Raw genomic sequence first — 21,747 nt, 5'->3', positions numbered from 1 at the left:
AAGATGGGAATCAAAACATTATACTGATTGCTTTTGCCATTATAGAGGGTGAGATTGTTGATGCGTGGCACTTTTTTTTCAGTAATTTACGAACACATGTTGTAAGAAAAGACGGCGTGGGGATAATCTCTGATTGTCGTGAGTCAATCTGGGCCACAGTAAATCGTAGCAGTGGTGATTGAAAACCTCTGATAGCATGGTGGATGTTTTGTATTTGGCACATTGACAGTAACTTCTTGAGGGAATTCAAGGTTCTGTACTTGCAAAAGCTTATGGTCAACATTGGGTATTCAAGGACAGTGGAGGAGTACAACGCCAACTATAGGAGGTTGCAAGAACGAGGTGAGACATATGTTCATTAGTGCGACAATATCGATCGTCCCCAGTGGGTGTTGGCGTTTGACGAGGGACATCGATGGGGGGTCACATGACGACGAACTTTGTCGAATATGGCAAACCCATGAAAGATTTATGTAATTCTTGGAGGACCACTTGGGGTTCGCTGCCGAATATCGCAAAGCTCTGCGTGATCAAGAAGTCGTGACTGCTATCGGTCCAACTAGTCACAACCTCTTCGTCGATCGGTAGGCCGAATATGTATAACACGTCCTCTAGTGTCACTGTGACCTCATCCACTGGCATTACAAACGTACATGTCTCCGGCCGCCACCTTTCCACAAGAGCAGCTAGCATTGCGGAATGTCCTCTTATCACTCCAACTCTTAAGAGCTGATAAAATCCGGTGGTCCGTAAGGCTTGCTCAACATCCAGATGCCACGTCTCTGGTTAGTCAAGTTTACGGGGCAAAAGATTCCTATTAGCCTGATAAAGTTCAACCACAAAAGGAATTAATTTAATAAATAGCAATACGAATAAATTGATAACTTCTTATTACTCACATCTATATTCTTTGTTAGTTCACTATAACATATAACTATATATTATTGGCTAGCAAAATATATGTTTACAAAATATAAAATACCATATTCTAATAAATAATAAAAAATATATATTAATTTAAAAAAAATTAATATTAATTATAATCTATATTAATATTTAACATTATACTTAGAATAATAATACCCAAATAAATAATAATCAACTACTAAATAAATGTTAATCAAGTAAATACTAATAAATTAAACAAAAAAACAAACTTACATAATTAAGATGTTTCAAATAATTGGCCACATGGTCTTCAAGAAATATATAATTACCTACCATTTTGAGTATTCTAATCTCACTCTCAACCTTAAAACTAACTCAAAATCCTAAGTCTCAATGAGTGAAAATTCCACCCTCATCTCCCTCAACAATGAAAGGAAACCCTAAATCTCCAACCCCACCACCCTCTTAATATAGACGACAGCCCTACCAACCACCCCTCCCACCATTAACGATGCTTGTTCCCAGAGGGGGCCTACCTCTTGCATGTGCTAACACGAGGCAACACACATCCCACGTGTTGCTGCATGCTAGACAAGTGGCACAACGACGTTAACACGCAACTTGCGTGATGCTGCATGGTGGCCACATGGCGGAGCGCCACCAACACGCAACCTATGTGCTGCCTTGGTGGTATGCACGTGTTCGTAGCGTCCTCAACTCGCATCCTACGTGATGCTTGGTTAATCTGCATGATTCTTGGATGAAGAAATCTTCGCTTGAGTATGTATGATTGCCTCTTGTCGTTTGTCTCTTGTCCCTTGCAAGGACGACACGTCAGCACGCAAGTTACGTGGTGAGCAACATGGAATTTGCGTGTTGGCCAACATTTTTTACGGCTTCATAATTGTAAAAATTATCCCCAACACCAATATTTAAAGAAAACACCATTGCTTTCTCTATGTAAAAAATAATTTCTGTAATCTAATTGCATATATTTCTTTCGATTATTACATCATTTAAAACATTAGACGACTAACACTTTTAATATAAAAGTGAGATAATTAACTAATATTAATTCAAATATAATAAAATAAAAAAATGGCGAAAACTCAACCCATTCCATATTTTAAAACTTACAGCAAAAACCAACTTGCTTAGGACTTCCAATGTTGCTGGTTTCATTTTTGGGACAAAACAAGTGTCCACATAACCACATTAATGATTGAAAGAATAAATAAATACAAACCCATGTTACAAACAAAGATACATCTAGTATCACTTAATCTTAATGGAATAGACACAATGGACATCACATCCTACAAAATGGGAACATATTTCATATGGATTCAGATAACGTGATTTATCCAAATTTTTTACTTACAAAACATCATATTGCACTTCAAAAACGAAGAACGTTAGAGAATCTCTCCCCATCTGTGTATGAATTTGTGGAACCCATAATGTGTCGAGCTTAATTAATAGTTAATTTTGGAAGCAGCGTCATTGCTGTTGTGTCTGGTGATGGGTCTCTTACTACCAATGCTACGCGCTGCACGTGAACAAATTTCTGGATGTGCAGTTAAAGCATCACCGCAGCTCCGTCTCCTTGACACTTTGGTCAGGTTTGGTGACTTTGGCCGAGTCAGGGGTGACTGCCATGCATGAAACCAAAGGAATTACAGACATGGAAGGAAGAGATGTTTTGGCGACAAAAGTTCAAAGTCTAACCAAATTTATTTTTTTTACTAATATCTTTAGTCATCATTTTTATATTTTTTTATTCAGCAGTTTAATAATATATTTTTAATTTATATTTTATTATTAATAAAAAATAATAAATAAAAAAATTTAGAAAATTAACATTTTTATTAAAATTTAGTCGTATTTAACTAGTAAAAAAAAAGTGAATAATCTTACGTCATTAAATGTAATCTTATACCATTAAAAATATTAATAATAATTAATTAATAATTAAATTTTACAAGATTTACTGGTCTCCTAACACCCTTCATAATAAATTATAGTGACCTTTTAAGTTTTTAGGCCTTAGCATTTTTTTTTCTGATTATTCAAGTTGTTTATTGCATTTGCATATAAAGATAATAATTGATAATTATTAAATAATAATTTAATTAAATACGTTAAATTATTTAATGATTTTTATCCATCATTCTCCTAAAGAAACTACTTTATTTGAGTAGCAATCTTATTTTTTATAAGTACGTAGCTTGTGACTTTTGAACCATAATATTTTAAAGCAAAATGATAATGTCACTCACATTTTTTATAATGTCATTTCACAAATGATTTTTTTGTATTGTATGTGTGTATGAATCTATAAAAAATAAAGTGGTATTATCAAAATAAGAGTGATAATATTTATTTTTTTAAAAATTATCATATTTATATTTGATAAATTAAATTAGCAATAATTTTTAATAAACAAAAATAATAATATATTTAATAAAATATTTTAAAATTTAAAATAATTATAATAAATATAAAATAAAAAGAAATTTTAACATAAATATAATTTAACATTAATAATTAATTAAAAATAAAGTTAATTATTTTTTAATCCATAAAATTATATTGAATTTTTTATTTTAATAAATATAAATTAATTTTAAAAACATCTTTCAAAAACATTTGTAACTTCTAAAATATACAGAAACACCTAATCTTGCACCTTTAATTTCCAAAAACAAATTTTTACAAAAGCATGGTGAAACAGAGAGTACCTTCTTGAGTTCACGCTTAGGGGGAGGGTTCTCATAATAGAAGCTTGGTACTGGTTTCGCTCTGATCACCAACTTCTTTCTCAACTCCTTTAAAGCTGCCTCTTCCTCTTCCTATTATTATCATATTAATTAATTACATATTAGATTAGCATCAAACTTAACTGTGGATTAATTAAGGACTTGCCTTTTTCCTTGCCTCGTACTGCTTTCTTTCTTCTTCACGAGCTCGTTGTCTCTCCTCTAACTTCTGATAAAACTGGGCGCATAAATCAAACACATGATGATTAATTAAGAACACAGATGACGTAATTAGAGTGAGATTAATTGTTAAGCAAGACATTACCTCCCTCCGTTTCTCTGCACGCTCTGGGCATTTAAATGTAGGGGCTGTGCCTACGGTTACCTTTGATCTAAATGTTCGCATAGATCCGGTAGATTTCACACTGTTACTAATTATGCTTAGTTAAAGAACAAATCATGATCTAATATACCTAAAATTCCTCTTATCATTTAAAAAATAACCATGAAAAGAAAATTGTTCATAATTTTAAGGATACGGTGATGTAGAAGATGAACTATCCTCATCATCACGGTGTTTCTTTCCATCACGTAGCAATGCCTTCTTTGATGAAAAAGGTGAGTTTGGCTGAAAACCAAAAGACACATCAAATGGGGAAATGTTTCCGGATATATTAGTCTCAGGTGAAAACTCAGGTATAGTCGACTTCAGATGAAGTTGATATCTGAGAGAGAGCCGTTAAATGATATGAGTGATTTGACTAAATTTTTATCTAACGACTCTCAAGTATCAACTTCACGTAAAGTCGACTTCACCTGAGTTTTCACCTTAGTCTCATTATACTTATCATGTAAGGTGAAAATTTAAGTACAGTCGACTTCACGTAAAGTTGATAGCCGAGAACCTTCAGATGAAAATTTAGTCAAATAAGTCAAATCATCTAACAGCTCTTAATTATCACTTTCACATGAAAACCACTCCACCTGAGTTTTCACTCAGTTTTCAAATCACATGAAATTCTTTATTGAAAGAAATGAAATAATACCTGTGAATTTTTTGATGAATTAGGTGAGTCTATAACAACAGTAATTTTTGGGAACAACAAGTTTAAATCGTTAGGTTTTGGCGACAAGTCCATAGTTTGTGTATGTGTGACATGCCTTTCAGTGGTTTGCTCAGATGGTTGTGGAACAGAAGAACTTATCTGTTTCTGTATTTCGGATTTTTGGCTCTTGTCTCTGGGTGATTCAATCTTTAAGGTAGCAACTTTAACATTGGGAAAATCCTTCTGCTCATAAAATGCTGCAATGTTGTTATCATCACCGCTTTTTTGTACCTCAGGTTTCTCAATTTTATCTTTCGGAGATTCAGTCTTCAAGTTAGTGATTTGAGCATTGAAAAAATCTTTCTTTTCAAGAACTGTAGCTGCATTATCATCATCAACTATCTTTTTTACTTCGGTTTTCTCGTTTTTTTCTTTAGGCGATTCCGTCTTTACGGTAGTGATTTTAGCATTGAAAAAATCTTTCTTCTCATGGAATGCTGTTGCGTTATCATCATCGACTACCTTCTTCACTTCGGATTTCTCGTTCTTTTCTTTGGGCGATTCAGTCTTTACAGTAGCGATTTTAGCATTGAAAAAATCTTTCTTCTCATGAAATGCTGTTGCATTATCATCATCGACTATCTTCTTCACTTCGGATTTCTCGTTCTTTTCTTTGGGCGATTCAGTCTTTACAGTAGCGATTTTAGCATTGAAAAAATCTTTCTTCTCGTGAAATGCTGTTGCGTTATCATCATCGACTATCTTCTTCACTTCGGATTTCTCGTTCTTTTCTTTAGGCGATTCCGTCTTTAAAGTAGAGATTTTAGCATTGAAAAAATCTTTCTTCTCATGAAATGCTGGGTTGTTATCATCTTCCCCCGTTTTCTGCACTTCAAATTTTTCGTTCTTCTCTTTTGGCGATTCAGTCTTTGAGGTAGCAGTTTTAGCATTGAAAAATTCTTTCTTCTCATAAAATGCTGATTTATTATCATCTCCCATCTTTTGTACTTCGGATTTTTCATTCTTCACTTTGGGCGATTCAGTAGTAGCAATAATCTTGGCATTAAAAACATCTTTCTTCTCAGAAAACGCTGATTTGTTATCATCTCCACTCTTTGGCGCTTCAAATTTCTCGTCTTTTTCTTTAGGCGACAACGATTTTGAATTGGCGATTTTAGCAATGAAAAAATCCTTCTTTTCATGGAATGCTGCTTTATTATTATCATCGAATTTCTCGTTCTTCTCCTTGAAGGATTCAGTCCTTGCCATAGTCGCTTTAGCTTTGAAAAATTCCTTCTTCTCATGAAATGCTGCTTTATTATTGTCGTCGAACTTCTCGTTCTTCTCCTTGAAAGATTCAGTTCTTAACATAGTGGCTTTAGCAGCGAAAAGCTTCTTCTTCTCACTAAATGAAAGAGATTCATAAGATTCATTTTTCTCACGATCCATTGCTGCAATATTGGGAGAAACCTTCACACTACTGTTATCACTTAAATTTCCATCTGAAGCTTCCAAACCATTCGGCTTCTTGCCTACCATATGTATGCCTGCAACTTCCCTCCCCTAACACTGCATGATACAATAATAATTAAGAAAATCCATCACCTCCAAGATGCAAATTTCATGAAAAACACAATAAAAAAATGTGGAAACTCAAGTTAACTTCATGTAGAAGTCGATATAGCTGTGAGATCGATAAATAATTTGATAGGTTTGACTAAATTATCATATAACAACTCTCAAATATTGAATTTACATAAAGTTAACTGCATCTGAATTTTTGAAAAAAAAAATGTAATTAATAAACATCATGATGTCATTACCAGAAGAAGTGTTTATGTCATTTTGAGCATTGTTAGCAAGTAGCCTGAAATTTTTGAAACAAAAAGAAGTATTCATCTTCAATTAGTGTTGATTCATTATATTAAGTGGGACAAATTGCAGAATCATTCATTAACATGCATATTAATTAATTAATTAATTAATAATAACACAAAAAAAGGGGGGGAATACATGCATTAGTTGAGGAAAAAGAACGTACCGTAACAGCGGAATGGGTTGCGATCAGACAAGACAGGATCTCAAAGGAGTTGAGCGCTGTTCGTTCCTTGTTTGTTGTTGCGAAATGGAAAATTTTGAAGTTTGAGATATTCCTTTACTTTAGGGGAGACTCTCTTTTTAGTCTTCTTTTCCTTTTAATTCTTTTCTAATTCCTGTTCCTATTCCTGCGTTGCTCTTTGTTTATATATAGATATAACTAACTATACGTGTGAATTCCTTGACGCCGTTAATTAACATGACAGCGAGGTTTCAACGCCTGAAATAATCCCCAAGTTTGTTGTAACAACATACCAATAAAACTTAACTTAATCACCTCTATCTTTAACAGGTGATGGGACACTAAACTTTCTTTTAAAAATTTAAGCAATGTTTTGTCTCATTCACCTTTTGGAGTTTTGGTTACTACACTAAGTTCAGTTTTTTGGCATTTTTTGTGTTTGGTTACATGCAATGCAAGTATGCAAGTTGTAACTGCACCGCAATAAGGAATTGGGTAATTGACCGTGAAAGAGATAAGCACCAAAGTCAACGTGAATATTCCACTTTATTTTATTTTAACGCCGTTACCCCACGTCAACTTCTAACTATATATGTACAAGTGACTCGTATGAAAAAGATGTTTATCGTGAGAAATAGGAATTTACAATCTTAAGTCATTAAATTAAAAACACGGTTAAGATTGGACTTTTTTATTTACATAAATTAAATATATTATTTATTAAAATTCGTAATACACATAATATTTATTGATATATACAATTTTACACATTTTGAATATAGTGACCTAAAACACGTTAGACATAGGGGTGGCAACGGGGCGGGTAGGGGCGGGTTTTTGCTCTACCCGACCCCGCCCCGTCCTACAAAAAACCTGCATCAAACCCGCCCCGCCCTACCCGCGGGTTGTAAAATGTTAAACCCTAACCCGCCCCGTCCCTACCCGCCCCTATAATTATTAAATCCAACAAATAAAATTAAATTTTAAAAATTATATAACCACCATTTACATACATAATATAAATTAAAGTAAAAATTTATATATGATATAATATTATTAATCATTTTACTAATTATTTTATATATGTTACATATATTATATATTAAAAATATATATATTTACATATATATTATATATACCGGGGCGGGTAGGGGCGGGTTCAACCTAAACCCGACCCCGCCCCGCCCCGCCCAAGAATCCGCCCCGTTAAAACCCGCCCCGGTGCGGGGGCGGGTAATTACCCGCCCCGAGCGGGTAGGAGCGGGGTGGGTACCCACGGGTTCGGGTAGTGTTGCCACCCCTAGTTAGACATTTATCTTAATACTTCTGATTTAACAAAAATTGAATACATCACAACTCGAATATAGCATAACTGCAAAACTGTGCATATAACGGGTACTCAATACTTGAGATATAGGTATAATATATTTAATATTAGTGTATATGAGATATGTATATTATTTAATGATTTAACTATAATATTACGCATTTGTATTATTCTACTCGTAAATTAATTAAATATTTAATTTAAAAATAAAATTTGTAAATACAAAAAATTAATTTTTTAAAATAATAAAAAATTAATAATTTTATTTAAACCGATTTAAAAAAATAAAAACTGATCTTTTTGTTACTATTATTAATACGTATGCAATTTTAAATCACTAGTTTTAAATTAGTCAAGGGACACAATTCACTTCCAATTTTAAATCCCACTTGCGTGACAAGGATTGGGTATTATCCTGCTTGGGTGTTGATTTGATAATTGTTTTAAATAAGGACGATGGTATCATCTCGCTTGCTAAGAGCGTAAACTACTATGCAAGGATGGTGATTTTGTCCGGCCTGCGGTGAGGTTGGTGGTGTTATTCCACTCACGAGAAAATGAAATTGATTACTTAATAGAGAGTTGGGTCTAAATGACCGAAGTGACAAGGTTTGAGTGTTATACCGCTTGAATACTGATGTGATATTTATTTCGGGTAAGGTCGGTGGTCTTATCCCCACTTGTTCGTGGATATTAATTGAATACTTGTTATGGCAAGGTCGTGAGTTTCATTCCGCTTGCGTATTGGTTTGGCACTGACATCAGGCAAGGATGGTGGTGTTATCCCACTTTCATGATTGCAATGTCGTTGTGGAAATTGTGGTTTTGTCTCGCCCACGGTGAGAACAGTGGCATTGTCCTGCTCACGATTAGGCAAGTTGAGATGAAGGATTTTCTCTCTTACTATGATAGACAAGTTGAAGTGAATGATTCCCTCTCTTATGATGTGATTATGATTAATGTTGTGAGGACGGTGATTTCATCCCATTTATGAATAGACAAGTTGAGGATGAATGATTTCTTCTCTTGTTGTGATGTAGATGTGAAAAAGGTGGAAATACAGACTCCTTCGTATTAATCCCCCTGAGTTAAGGGAAGGTGAAAAGACACTCTTCTTCTTATTGATTTTCTTACATCTCTCTCTAGTTGCAAGGTGGAAAGACACGCTCTTTCGATGTGCAAAGGCACACTCCTTCGTAATTCCTCCAAGAGAAGTTGGAAAGGCACTTTCCTTTGTTTATGTTCTTCCTAGGGGGTGTGTAATCGATAGACGATATCCGGGTTAGATACCGGGTGTGTCGGGTTCTGACAGTTTAATCGACATATAAGCTCATGGCCAATAGGACAGACATACATCATGTGCATTCGTTTGTAATTGTTTGGGTGTGCATAATTGTTTGGTTTGCCTACTTGTTCATCTATCTGCTACTTGCATTACTTGAACTAATTGTCCTTGTTATGATTGACTTGTATATTTTGTTTGTGGTTGATACTATTGAGACTTGTTGAGACTATCGAGACTTGTTGAGAAAATTGAGATTTATTGGGATTATTAAGACTTATAAGACTAAAAATATTGATAAGGATGATTGTTTAGTACTGCCAATGTAACACCCTTACTATTATAATGTTACGCTTCCGACTGCACCACTCTAATAGTGAGAAGTATTATGACGACTTCATATACTTAATAATAAAATAGAAGCTTTTGACTTGAAACCGTATTGCTGTCTTTTTTGAAAAAAAATGAAAAATACTTTTTCTTGAAAACGAACAAGCATATACATATGTACAAAACTTCTTACTCAATCAACTTACAATTATTATATACATACATGTCATTACAGTCATGACTCTTATCCTTCTTACAAGAATATAATAATATAGGGGAGGAAAATCTATAACATATGTATGCATACAGATTTAAAAGCAAATTATAAGTGGAATTTTTTTTTTAAGTGCAAAGATTTAATTTAGGTTTAAAAATCAATTCTTTTCTAGATTCTCTCTATCCATCTTTCTCTTCTTTTTTTCTTACGCTCTTTTTCTCTCTAATTGAGTACATAAATGGAGTGGTGACTAACCAGGAGGAAGAAACAAGGAGCTCACTGCTGATAGAAGCAATAACAGTGACTGCTGATAATATAAAAAGGAGAGAGAGAAAGAAAAAGAGGCAGAACGAAGCAGAGAAGAAGAAAAAAAAGAATGACGAGAGAGAAAGGAAGAGGAGTGAGGTGGCGATGGCGATAGAGACGACGCTAATGGATCCGTAGAACAGCGTCACAGTCGCTTCTTTACTGAGGCAACAACGGCAGGTGCTGCAAATGCATCGAAGCAGTTCGTTACAATGTCATTGTACATCGGGGATCTGGACCCTGACGTTGATGAGAACCTCTACGATTTCTTCGACCAGGTCGGACAAGTAGTTTCAGTTTGTTTTGTCCCCACCATTTTCTCAAAATTATTTTTGTTTTGTTTCGTTTATTTGAGTTTATTTTTTCTTTTTCTATGATTGTTTGTATGAACAAATGGAGTGTCATTTAGTTAGGACTTTTGGTATCATTGTGAAATTATTTTCAAGTTTTACTCTTTGTTGTTGATTTTTGAAGTTGTAGATACAGTTGATTTAGGAAGTTTTTTCGGATGTTGTTGTAATACGAAAACGGCCCATTGGATTTTTATGATGAAAGAAGAGAAGAGAAGAGAAAATGCTTAGTCCACGGATAAAGGCATTTGATTTAGGCAGTGACTTGACCACTTGCTGATCGCCCGATTGAGGTTACATTAATTTCCAGTAAGTATAGATGATTTGTGTGTGAACTACTTTGGTAAGAATAATTGATTGAGACAAAGACAAATTTTTTGTGTTTTTATGTGTTTGAATTAAGAAAAAACAGGTTGAAAGTCTTTTCTGATTGGAATTGTCCATGATTCCTTTAAAAGAAGAAGTTAGTTTAGTAATTTTATCTAATATCAACAAACTAGAAGAATTGATTTTCGATCATTGGAATATGTAAAATAGATCATTTGTGGTTTCTAATTGTGGAACTTAGGTAAACTTAAATAGTAAAACTCAACTTAAAATCGATTCAGTGAGTAAACATGTAAATTGAGGAGTGTTAAGGGCCAGCAAGTTTTGTAAGTTGTATCAATTAATTAGCCATTATTAGTATTTTTATTGGTGTAAAATTACATCTAATGATATAGGATTGCTTACTTTCCTTTTGTTGGTTAAGTGCTGACCAGATTTTAATAAAACTGTTGGCCCGTAGACTTTCTCTAATTTTAGAATTTGATACCCTTTTCAATATCTACTGCATCATTGTAGCTATAAGTTGTGGTTGTTTGTATACATTTTTTAATCAGAACTAATGAGTGATCTAATTTGTATTGCTATTTTCAATCCAATACTGATTACTTGAAAGAGGATCTGAAGTGTGTGATTGTCAAAAACAAAAAATTGGCTGAAATACTCTTTTTGTGCTTGTCGAAATAATTTCATCTCTAAGTTTATTATTGTCATTTAATTTTTCGAAACTTTTCCTTACAATTCTAGAATTAGAAGTAGATGACATCCAGGTTGTGTCCGTTGAAGTAGATCTTAATTCTCTTCTCTTTTGCTAGAAAACTTAGTTATTGCAAAGTCATCTTTAACATAAATATTTATAGACTTAAATATTAGCCTCTCAACTATGTTTATATATTTTTTAAAAGTTTATATAATTTTACTTTAGCTTACTCTTAAATATTAGAAAGTTACATTTTTATTTAACATAAAAATATAAGAAAACAGAAAAAAAAAATTAGACCCTTTTTTTCCCTATCTTTATTATGCATGTTTTCTACTATATTGTCTTAATTGTGTGTTTTTATCTAAAATGAAAATTAGTATAATTGATTCCGAGACCAAAGCTTTAGAATTTTCGGCTTTGTAGGAGAACGATGATAGCACCACAAATATATCATTTACTTCTCGTAATAATCATCATGTACAAACATTACCTTTAATTTTGTTAATTTTTTTGTCTTTTAATTTATGTTATTTTAAACCATAGATCAGTATTAATGTTGTTATTACTTTGGAATTTTGAAAAATTAAGGATTTTTATTTGAAATGCATAATAATTTTTATATTATCTATAAATTTAAAGCAAGACATTTATTACTATTAACACAAAAAAAAAACATAATAATTATGTGCTAAAAAATTAGGGTGGTAAGTTTGGTGTTAGTCGCAATTTTATAATGTTTGGTGTTTTTTTACTTCTTTTTTTTATTGTATTTAAGTTTTTAGTAAATTTTAAAATTCACCTATTCCAATAGTATTTAACTATATATATATAAACTATTTAAGAGTAAAAGATCATACTTTACCCTCTAAAGTAAAATTAAAAATTTAGAGAATCCAAATTCAATTAAAAAAAAATTACTTTCATAAATACACATGAAAAAATATATATATGGAGATAGGTTTTTTCATGTGTATTTATGAAAGTAATTTTTTTTAATTGAATTTGGATTCTCTAAATTTTTAATTTTACTTTAGAGGGTAAAGTGTGATCTTTTATTTTTAAATAGTTTTTATATATATATATATTTACTTTTAGTCTCATTTATAAAATAAATGATGAGAAATCACACTTTATTTTCTAAAGTAAAATTCAAAATTTAGAGAATCCAAATTTTTTTTATTGGAGTTGTCCATGGTTCTCTTAAAAGAAGAGATTCACTTAGTAGTTGCATCTATAAATCAGGGACGGATTCATATTCATGGATGTGGGGGCAAGTTCCATTAGAGTTTAAGATATTTTTAACTAATACATAATAACAAATTTTATTTGTTCTCACTATATAATTAAATTTGACTCTACTATGATTGAATTTCACTCATTAACTTCAATTATGTAAAAACAAATGGTAATTCAAGATTCAAATGAATTTGTTACAATAACCTTTAAAAAAAAGAGTGAAATAATTATAGATTTGTTATTTTATAATTGCAACTAATAAATAAATTTAAAATTAAAAAAAATCTGTTTATATACTTAGATATATATATATATATATATATATATATATATATATATATATATATATATATATATATATATATTTGTTCAAAATAGAGGTATCTACTAATTTAGTATCCAAAAGATTTTAGGCGCGGATAAAATAATTTTTAAATGATTTAAAAATTACGATAAAAATAACTAATACATATTATATTTATTAAAAGTGACAAAAAACTTTTGTATTTAACAAATGACATATCTATTTAATCTAAATTGTTTTATCAATATTTGAATAAATATTTAGAAAATGCACAAAAATATTTAGAGCAAAATTTGATCTCTAAATATTTTTTTATTTTTTTAAAAAAATTAGTCATTCACAATAAAAAATTAAAAAAAATTCACTTGACATAAAATTATAAATTTTTGAAAATGAAAAGATCTTATTTTTTTAATATTTCTTGCAAAATATTGTATCAAAATATGACATCTAAAGTCTTTTTTTTAGAATATATATATATATATATATATATATATATATATATATATTTAATGTATATTTAGTTCTTCAAGACTTATTTGTTGTTAACACTTTTTAGAATTATTTTTTGTTAGCAATGTAAATTTTTTGATACTATTTTGATTGTTTACTCGTTTAAAATAATAGGTTTCAAAATATTATTCTCTCTTCTATAAATTACCACTAGATTAGCATTTTAATTTTAAAATAATAAAAATATTTGGTAGTCAATAAAATTTACTCCAATATTTATTAGATTTGATTACAAATATATAAAATTATTCTGCTATACTAATTTTAAATTAAATAAATTATCTTCTTAAACTAATTTAAACATTAAATTAAGAATGACTAATAAAAATATTAATCTTATATTGACTATTAAATAAAAAATGGTTAAATAAATAATATAATAATAAAAAAATTAAAATAATACTGTTTATTTATTGGTTTTTTTTAAGTTAACTTTAATTTTTTCTATGACAATATCAGTTGATTTTTTTTAAAATATGAATATTATAAAGAATCGATTTCATAATCATATGAGAGATGAATTTTTAAATGATTGTTTAACAATATATATAAAAAGGGAGACATTTAATTATATTGACAATAAAAATTTTAATTTATATATTATTTTAATATTTTAATTTATTGATTAAATAATTTAAAGATTGATTACGTTTATAATAATAAAATATAATTATAAAAATTATTATCATATTATGTATATATTCTCTTCAATCACAAAATTTTCATTGTTGCCTATTAATAATAATTTGGAATAAGTATGATTTTGGTCCTCAACGTAAGGGTTGAAAATATTTTTCGTCCCTCGTTTTTTTTTCGCTCCAAAATGGTCTCCAAGGTTTTAGTTTGTTTTAAAATCGTCCTTAAGACGAAAATACCCTTCTCCCTTCACCCCAAAATCAACCACCACCACCACCAGAACAGAAGCCCAACCCGAACCACCACCACCACCACCAGTATCATCATGGTCATCATCATCATCAGAACTTTTTCCAAAATCAAACAAAAGTTCAAGCTGAACAAGAACCCACCACCACCACCACCATTATCATCATGGTCGTCATCATCATCAACATTAGAAAAATCAAAATCAAGCAACATGAATAATCAACAAATTCAGCAACAATAATATTTCAAATTCAAATTTCAGCAACAATAATATTTCACAAAAAATCCAGAAATTTCACAAAAAATTCAGTTCACAAGAAGAAGAAATGGTGGTGGTGCGGTGGTGCAGGGCGGCAGAGCGGCGGGACGGCAAAGAAGAAGAAGAAGAAGAAGAAATGATAGTGATGCGGTGGTGCAGGGCGGCAGAGCGGCGAGACGGCAAAGAAGAAGAAGAAGAAGAAGAAATGATAGTGGTGCGGTGGTGCAGGACGGCAGGGCGGCGGAGCGGTGGTGCGGCGGCGGTCCCCCTTCTCTACCCCCCCTTTTCTGCGCCCTCCCTTTTCTTTCTCTCCCCACCCCCTGGCCCTTTCTGTATCCCTTTCTTTTTTTCTTATTTATTTATTTATTTATTTTATATTTATTTTATTTTATAATTTTTTAATAAAAAATAATTTGGTAATAAAAAAATAAAATTGGTAAAAATGACGATTTTAAAACAAATTGAAATCTTGAAAATTATTTTGGAGCGGAAAAAAATGAAGAACGAAATAAATTTTCAACCCCTACATTAGGACTAAAATCATACTTATCTCTAATAATTTAGTGCAATATAAGATAAAGTTATCAAAAGTGCATTAGCTATTTTCATTGTTTATAACTTTCAATTTCACCTCAAAAGTATTAATGAATTAGAGATGTAAGAAATATTAATTTCATCTCTTCTTGATAATTATTAATCATCTTAACATAAGTGCTTTTGTTGTTGATTCAACTTGGTACATTTTATTATATCCTACAAATATGATATATCTCTATGTAAATGTGGATTTTGTCTCAAATTTTATTTTATTTATTTTTGTTGTTGAAGGGTAATCATATTAATGGAGTGTAAGATTTAAACATGATAGCCTTTTTAGGAGCAAAATCATAATCATTTATATATGAAAAAATTTAATTTGAATATCTTCTATTCTTGATAATTGTTGTATTTGTTTCGAACTATAAAAATACTTTATTTATTCATGGATAATGTATTGAATGTTTGAACGTAAATTCAAACTATTTATTTATTTTAAAATATTTTATATAAAAATTGGTGAATTTGAAATTATTATTGTATTTTTTTTTGAAATTTTTTTTGAAGTTAAAATATTGGTTATAGAATGATTTATGTTTTGTTATATATTCATATATGAGCTTTTTGCGTATAGATTAAGAAAATAAAATAAAATAGATTTGTGAAAAAATATACTCGAGAATTAGAGAACATATTAGAAAAATATTATGAAAAATGTGTTTTAAAAGTTACCATTTAAAAAAAAGTTAATAAAAATAACTAAATTAATCATTTAATTTGTATATTAAATAAATTAACTGTTTTAAAAAATATATATTAATCTTTTTGCAAAAAATTATACATAAATACAATAAAGTAGATTAAATACATAATTTGTGTGTAGTGCGGGCTAAACACTAAAGATCTAATAATATAATTAAATATCACTTAATTAGTATTCATTATTTATATAGCTACAATAATATAAATTATTTTTATTAAAATTTTAAACACACAAACATAATAACTTTTACATATAAATAAAATTCGTTAATATAGACTAGAAAAATGATAAGATTATTCAGTCAAAAAAATAAATAATAAAACAATTTTATACACAGTACAATAAACTTTTATGCACCAAAATTTGTTCAAATAAAAAATAACAATTATTAATATAAATGATCATGTAGTAATAAATTTTTATAATAGATTAACATTTAGTCCGCACTTAGCGCGAATAAATTTAAATGTACTGCATAAAAAAATTAATATTTTATGAATAAGAGTCTTTATTAAGTTTAGTTAATATTTTTTAATTAATATCTTTTATTTTTTTAAAATCTTAAATTTGAATTTTAAATATTTAATTTTTCAAAAAAATAAATTAAAAAATAATTTTATACTTATTGGTCTTTATTAAAGTATTTTTACTTAAGTTTATATAATTAATCAATAATCAATATAATATAAAGAAAAATTTAGGAAGTCAACAGTTTTATTGAATTTTGGCCAGCATATAATCAGCAGAAAAAGGTGAGCCATTGAATGAAATTTCATACCAATCTCACACTATTAAATTATCATTAATGGCTAATTAATGGCTAACAATCACAAAAATTGCTGCCCCTAGCATTGCTCGTAATATAATATTGTTAGAAGAGTTCCCGAAGATATAATAGCATAATACCCAACAATAGCACCATCTCCGGTGCGCCACACTCTCTCTCCAAAACCCCAAACCCTAGATTCCCCAATTCCATCCCTCTTGTCGTAATTCTACCTCAGCTCGTAACCAAGGTAGTTTTAAACAACACCACTCACTTCTATTCTTTGGTTGATGACAATGAGCTAGCTGGCATTTCTTTTTCTCGCATCTGATTTTTCTCCAAATTTCTTTACGATATTGTTTGTGTTGTAGTAGTGGAATCAGTGAAACTCTATGGCTGATGCTGAAGTTGATCAGAACATAGAGGAACATGAGGAGGAGGAAGAAGAGGAAGAGGAAGAACAAGACCAAGACCAAGACCAAGTGATAGAGAACGTGGAGCATGAGGAAAACGAAGGGCAGGAGGTGGCGGAGGAGGAGCCCGTCGCGGAGGCTGCAGCAGCAGCAGCACCACCACCAGAAGTAGCAGCACCAGCAGGGGGAACTGGTGGTGATGGCGGCGGCGGCGAGAAGAAGTGGCCCGGGTGGCCAGGCGAGAGTGTGTTCCGTATGTTAGTTCCTGCGCAGAAGGTTGGAGGTATTATTGGACGTAAAGGAGAGTTCATTAAGAAGATTGTGGAGGAGACACGTGCTCGCATTAAGATTCTTGATGGTCCTCCTGGAACTTCTGAAAGGGCTGTAAGTAATCCTAATTTCCCTTCTATCAATTGGAAGTATAATAACTTGAATGCATGCTGGTGACTCGTTAAGCTCAAGCTTCTTTATTATTGCCCTGGAAGGATGGTTTTGTTGTTGCTTAAGCTAATTGCTATTGATGGAGAATTATTGATATGGGATCTCTTATTTGTTCTTTCTGATGCTTTCCTTGCTCCATTTGGTTGATGATATTGGTTATTAGAGCAGTTGATGGGTGATGATATTATCTAATTTTTTACCATGGATTTTACTAGTGATTGTGGTTATTGCCTGCATGTTGCAATTATAAATTCAGGTTTATCATTTTTTACTATTTTTACTTGATTTAATATATATACCAGAAAAAAAGAAAAAAAGAAAAAAGAGTGTGAATTGACATGTAACTATGTAACTTTGTAAGACTCTAGATAAATTACGTAATCTGCCACCCAAACTGCTTCTAAGTACTTAGAATATAAATAACGGGCAAAAAACACAGTTACATTTACACACTACAAGCATTGTTCTTTTGGAAGAAATGGAACATTATCCAATGTGATTGAAAGTTTGCCAAAGATGTTAGAGAGGAGAACAGAGTGTGGCTCTGTCTCTTTGTCAATCTTTAATAAAAAATTTCAGTCTTATGTTTTAGTAGGTAGATGTTTACATGAAAGTATAAAAACAACCAAGAAAATTCACCAATAGCTTGCATGGTCAAAGGGGGTAACCTTGCTTAAATGTACTATAATAGTAAAGAAACCAATACAAAGCAAATGAAGCGAATTCCAAAAAGAAGAATGCTGGCAAGAATCCCTAAAATATTAATTTAATTCTAACAGAAAATGAATCTGTGCAGGTTCAATGTCCCAATTTTAAAGGCAACGACTCAATCATCATTTAGATCCCAATCTTGAAGAACCAAAGATCCAGATGCAAGGATCAGCTTTGAGCGTTGCAAAGTGCTGAAAAGTTTATTTATTTGTAGACATTTTGTACCAAAGTACCACGAAGCTCTGCATTTCATCTGGTAAATTCAGAACCTCGATGATTGATGTCTTGCCTCAAGCAGATTGCAAGCAATGAAAAAACAGCTTATTGCCAGCTCTTATACAATATTAAAATCACCATGTATTAAAACTGAAGTATTTTTATTATCATACATATTATTAAAAGAAAAGGATTAAAAAACTACCTAAGTTCTAACTATATCAGTCAATTTTCCTCTTAACACACAGAGCTTCCCTATGTATTAATGATTTTAGTTTTTCATAGTAGTTCTTCAATAGAAATCCTTGCCATACTGATCTATAACAAGCTAAAATGCATTATACTAAACCAAGACTTGGTCATTGAAGAATTAGAAGGCACTTCCACTTTGACATGTGTCTTACATCTTGTCTTATGTTACAAATTAGTGGTAAACTATAAAGATTATTTTCCACTATGAGACTTCAAACTTTTGCAAGCTTTGGATTTAGTAAAATGTAAAATATTAGCTGGTTTAGTTGATCAAACAAAAATGGTAACTTTTTTTCTTAATGGAACATTAGGGCCTTGGGGGTTATTCCATACATTGGTAGAGGGAAGGGATATCATAAATATGGTTGAGGAAGGTTGTTCCTTCTGGTATTTTGCTGACAAGTGAGGATAGTTAAGGATTAGTTGGGAAAGAAAATATACTAGAAGGTGGATCAGCCATTGTTCTAAATCCTCTAAACTATTGAAATTTTATCATTGAAAATCGTTTCTTGTATGCTTTTGTGTTGAGATTTTAGCTGGCATGCAACATGCTTGGGGTTGGTATGTTTTATTGTTGGTTAAAGATATATATATATATATATATATATATATATATATATATATATATATATATTTTTTTTTTTTCTTTTTTTTTACAAGCATTGGACAGAATGTTTAGGATGATGATTTTTGTTCACGTTGATCAGGTAATGGTATCAGGAAAAGACGAGCCTGATTCATCTCTTCCTCCTGCTGTGGATGGCTTATTGAGAGTTCATAAGAGGCTTCTTGATGGTTTAGAGAATGATTTCTCCCATGCTTCTTCAGGTGTGGCCGGGAAGGTTTCTACAAAACTATTGGTGCCAGCATCACAAGCAGGAAGTTTAATTGGGAAGCAAGGAGGAACTGTAAAATCTATCCAAGAAGCATCAAATTGTATAGTTAGGGTTCTTGGAGCAGGTTCTCGTTATATTTCTTAAAATTTTTGTTAATTATTATTATTATTATTATTATGTGTTGTTGCGTAATTATGTTTCTTCTGGCCCCACCGCCCACCCAAAAAAAAAAAAGAAATTCAAAACAAAAGAATTCTTTCTATCCATGAACTTTTATGGTGGTTTCTCACATATTTTGCTGTGTTTTTTCCTTTAGTCCTTGGTTAGGCTGTGACATTTTCTAGTTGCTAAGCATATGGTTGTCCACTTGTCTTACTATTCTGCAGAAGACCTTCCTGTTTTTGCTCTTCAAGATGATAGGGTGGTTGAAGTACTAGGGGATCCCACTGGGGTTCACAAGGCAATTGAACTTATTGCATCCCATCTAAAGAAGTTTTTAGTTGATCGCTCTGTAATTCCAATTTTCGAAATGAATGTAAGTGTGTGATTTTATCCGAATAATTTTCGTTTTGACAAACTGAGGCATTTACGTAAACTGTTATTTCTCAGATGCAAATGGCAAATCCTCATCGAGTGGAGCACATGCCACCTCACCAATCATGGGGTCCACCTCAGGGTCTTCCTCCAAATGCCGGTGGAGGTCCTGGTTTTGTACCTACTCCTCAATACATGCCACCTCCGCGACCACTTGATAGTTACTATCCCCCAGCTGAAATCCCACCTCCAGTGGAGAAACAGCCCCATCACGGTATATCTGCCTATGGAAGAGATTCTTCAATAGGTGTTCATGCGTCTTCAAATACCCAATCTGCACCTTCCATAGTGACTCAGGTACCTACTAATTGCAAATTTGGTCTCTTGCACTCTCCAAAAGTGAATACATCTTTTTGTTGACCTCAATTTGCACTTGCTATTTTGTCAGATCACACAGCAAATGCAAATTCCCCTATCTTATGCCGATGCTGTTATTGGAACAGCTGGAGCAAATATAAGTTACATTAGACGGGCTAGTGGAGCTACGGTTACTATACAAGAAACAAGAGGTGTTCCGGGAGAGATGACAGTTGAAATTAGTGGAACCGCTTCTCAAGTCCAAACTGCCCAGCAATTGATACAGGTAATCCTCCTTATCCTGCATTTAACGGTTTAATTTATGCACCCAAATTCAGACCACGTGGGAGCTTTGTACATTATAGGTCATCTTTTTGGTTTCAAGTAAAAGATATTCTAAGCTTTGGGATAATCTTAGCTTGATTTATAAGTATTTTAACCTAATTAGTTTGCATGGCAATCAAGCAACGTGATTATGAATTTGTGGTGCAGAATTTTATGGCGGAAGCTGGAGCGCCAACAGCGGCGGCAGCAGCAACAGGGCAGCAGCCACAAACAGGGGGACCTGGTGCAGATCAAGGATATAATTCTTATCAGGCTCATAGTTCTGTTTATGCATCTCCACCATCCAACCAAGGCCATACCGGAGGCTATGGCTCAGTTTATGGTGCAAACTATGGCTATTGAGCTGAGCAGTTCTACAAAATCTGCTCATTGTTGAAAGTATAGAACTGATTTATGTAATAATTTGACGAACATTAGGACGCACTGCTAAATTATGCTTCTTTTTCTTCCTCCCTCCATTTTCCTGAATCTTCATGAATGTGATTTTTGTATGGCGCTAGCTTTCTGTTTGTATTGGTAGTCATTTGGAAATGCTACACACACTATCCATGGCCTGATGTATTATTTACTTGTTTTGGAAAGTTGGTGCACCTATGACCATATGATGATACTCACTCTGCGTCAATTAAGTGCAATTTCTTTCAAGGGGTCCATAATTACGTACTAGATAAATATAAAGTCATTGATATTTTCACTTACACAACAATAAATGCCTAAATTTAAAGCCAGAAACTCTAAATAAAGAGATACGTCATAATTCTAGAATGAGTGTAATAATTCAGTAAATC

At 31.8% G+C, this 21,747-nt stretch overlaps 2 protein-coding genes across 5 annotated transcripts; one reads left to right on the top strand and one right to left on the bottom strand.

Annotated features, from left to right (window-relative positions):
• Positions 1-1,974: 1,974 nt before the first annotated feature.
• LOC112695412 (uncharacterized) lies at positions 1,975-6,882 on the bottom strand. 3 transcript variants are annotated; one of them, XM_072196559.1, is made up of 8 exons: positions 6,735-6,882; positions 6,517-6,560; positions 4,694-6,262; positions 4,187-4,275; positions 3,973-4,072; positions 3,814-3,885; positions 3,630-3,740; positions 1,975-2,540 (listed from the first exon to the last, which is right to left on the bottom strand). In XM_072196559.1, the coding sequence occupies exons 3-8, from the start codon at positions 6,230-6,232 to the stop codon at positions 2,364-2,366; spliced, it is 2,088 nt and encodes a 695-aa protein (XP_072052660.1). In that variant the 5' UTR covers positions 6,233-6,262; positions 6,517-6,560; positions 6,735-6,882; the 3' UTR covers positions 1,975-2,363. The 3 variants fall into 3 exon arrangements, 1 of the variants encoding a protein (XP_072052660.1); XR_011862087.1 differs by having other exon boundaries at positions 2,402-2,540; positions 3,630-3,885; positions 3,973-4,078; XR_011862088.1 differs by lacking the exon at positions 6,517-6,560 and having other exon boundaries at positions 2,402-2,540; positions 3,630-3,885; positions 3,973-4,078.
• A 10,093-nt stretch (positions 6,883-16,975) lies between these two features.
• LOC112695411 (flowering locus K homology domain) lies at positions 16,976-21,569 on the top strand. 2 transcript variants are annotated; one of them, XM_025747748.2, is made up of 7 exons: positions 16,976-17,104; positions 17,226-17,651; positions 19,595-19,847; positions 20,110-20,258; positions 20,333-20,614; positions 20,706-20,900; positions 21,107-21,569. In XM_025747748.2, exons 2-7 carry the CDS (start codon positions 17,247-17,249, stop codon positions 21,299-21,301), a joined length of 1,479 nt encoding a protein of 492 aa, XP_025603533.1. In that variant the 5' UTR covers positions 16,976-17,104; positions 17,226-17,246; the 3' UTR covers positions 21,302-21,569. The 2 variants fall into 2 exon arrangements, with proteins under 2 accessions (XP_025603533.1, XP_025603535.1); XM_025747750.3 differs by having other exon boundaries at positions 16,982-17,104; positions 17,229-17,651.
• The last annotated feature ends 178 nt before the right edge of the window (positions 21,570-21,747 follow it).

This window comes from Arachis hypogaea, chromosome 6 (assembly GCF_003086295.3).
Source record: "Arachis hypogaea cultivar Tifrunner chromosome 6, arahy.Tifrunner.gnm2.J5K5, whole genome shotgun sequence".
Classification (NCBI taxonomy): domain Eukaryota; kingdom Viridiplantae; phylum Streptophyta; class Magnoliopsida; order Fabales; family Fabaceae; genus Arachis; species Arachis hypogaea.
Note: the sequence above shows the minus strand (reverse complement) of the source record. Positions and strands in the feature narration are given on the sequence as shown.

Coding starts and splice junctions, on each gene's coding strand:
- LOC112695412 (XM_072196559.1), bottom strand. CDS start 6,232: ATGGTAGGCAAGAAGCCGAATGGTTTGGAAGCTTCAGATGGAAATTTA. Junction 3,741..3,813: donor AGTACGAGGCAAGGAAAAAG/GCAAGTCCTTAA, acceptor TGATAATAATAG/GAAGAGGAAGAGGCAGCTTT. Junction 2,541..3,629: donor CTAAGCGTGAACTCAAGAAG/GTACTCTCTGTT, acceptor CATGCATGGCAG/TCACCCCTGACTCGGCCAAA.
- LOC112695411 (XM_025747748.2), top strand. CDS start 17,247: ATGGCTGATGCTGAAGTTGATCAGAACATAGAGGAACATGAGGAGGAG. Junction 17,652..19,594: donor CTGGAACTTCTGAAAGGGCT/GTAAGTAATCCT, acceptor CACGTTGATCAG/GTAATGGTATCAGGAAAAGA. Junction 20,615..20,705: donor CACCTTCCATAGTGACTCAG/GTACCTACTAAT, acceptor CTATTTTGTCAG/ATCACACAGCAAATGCAAAT.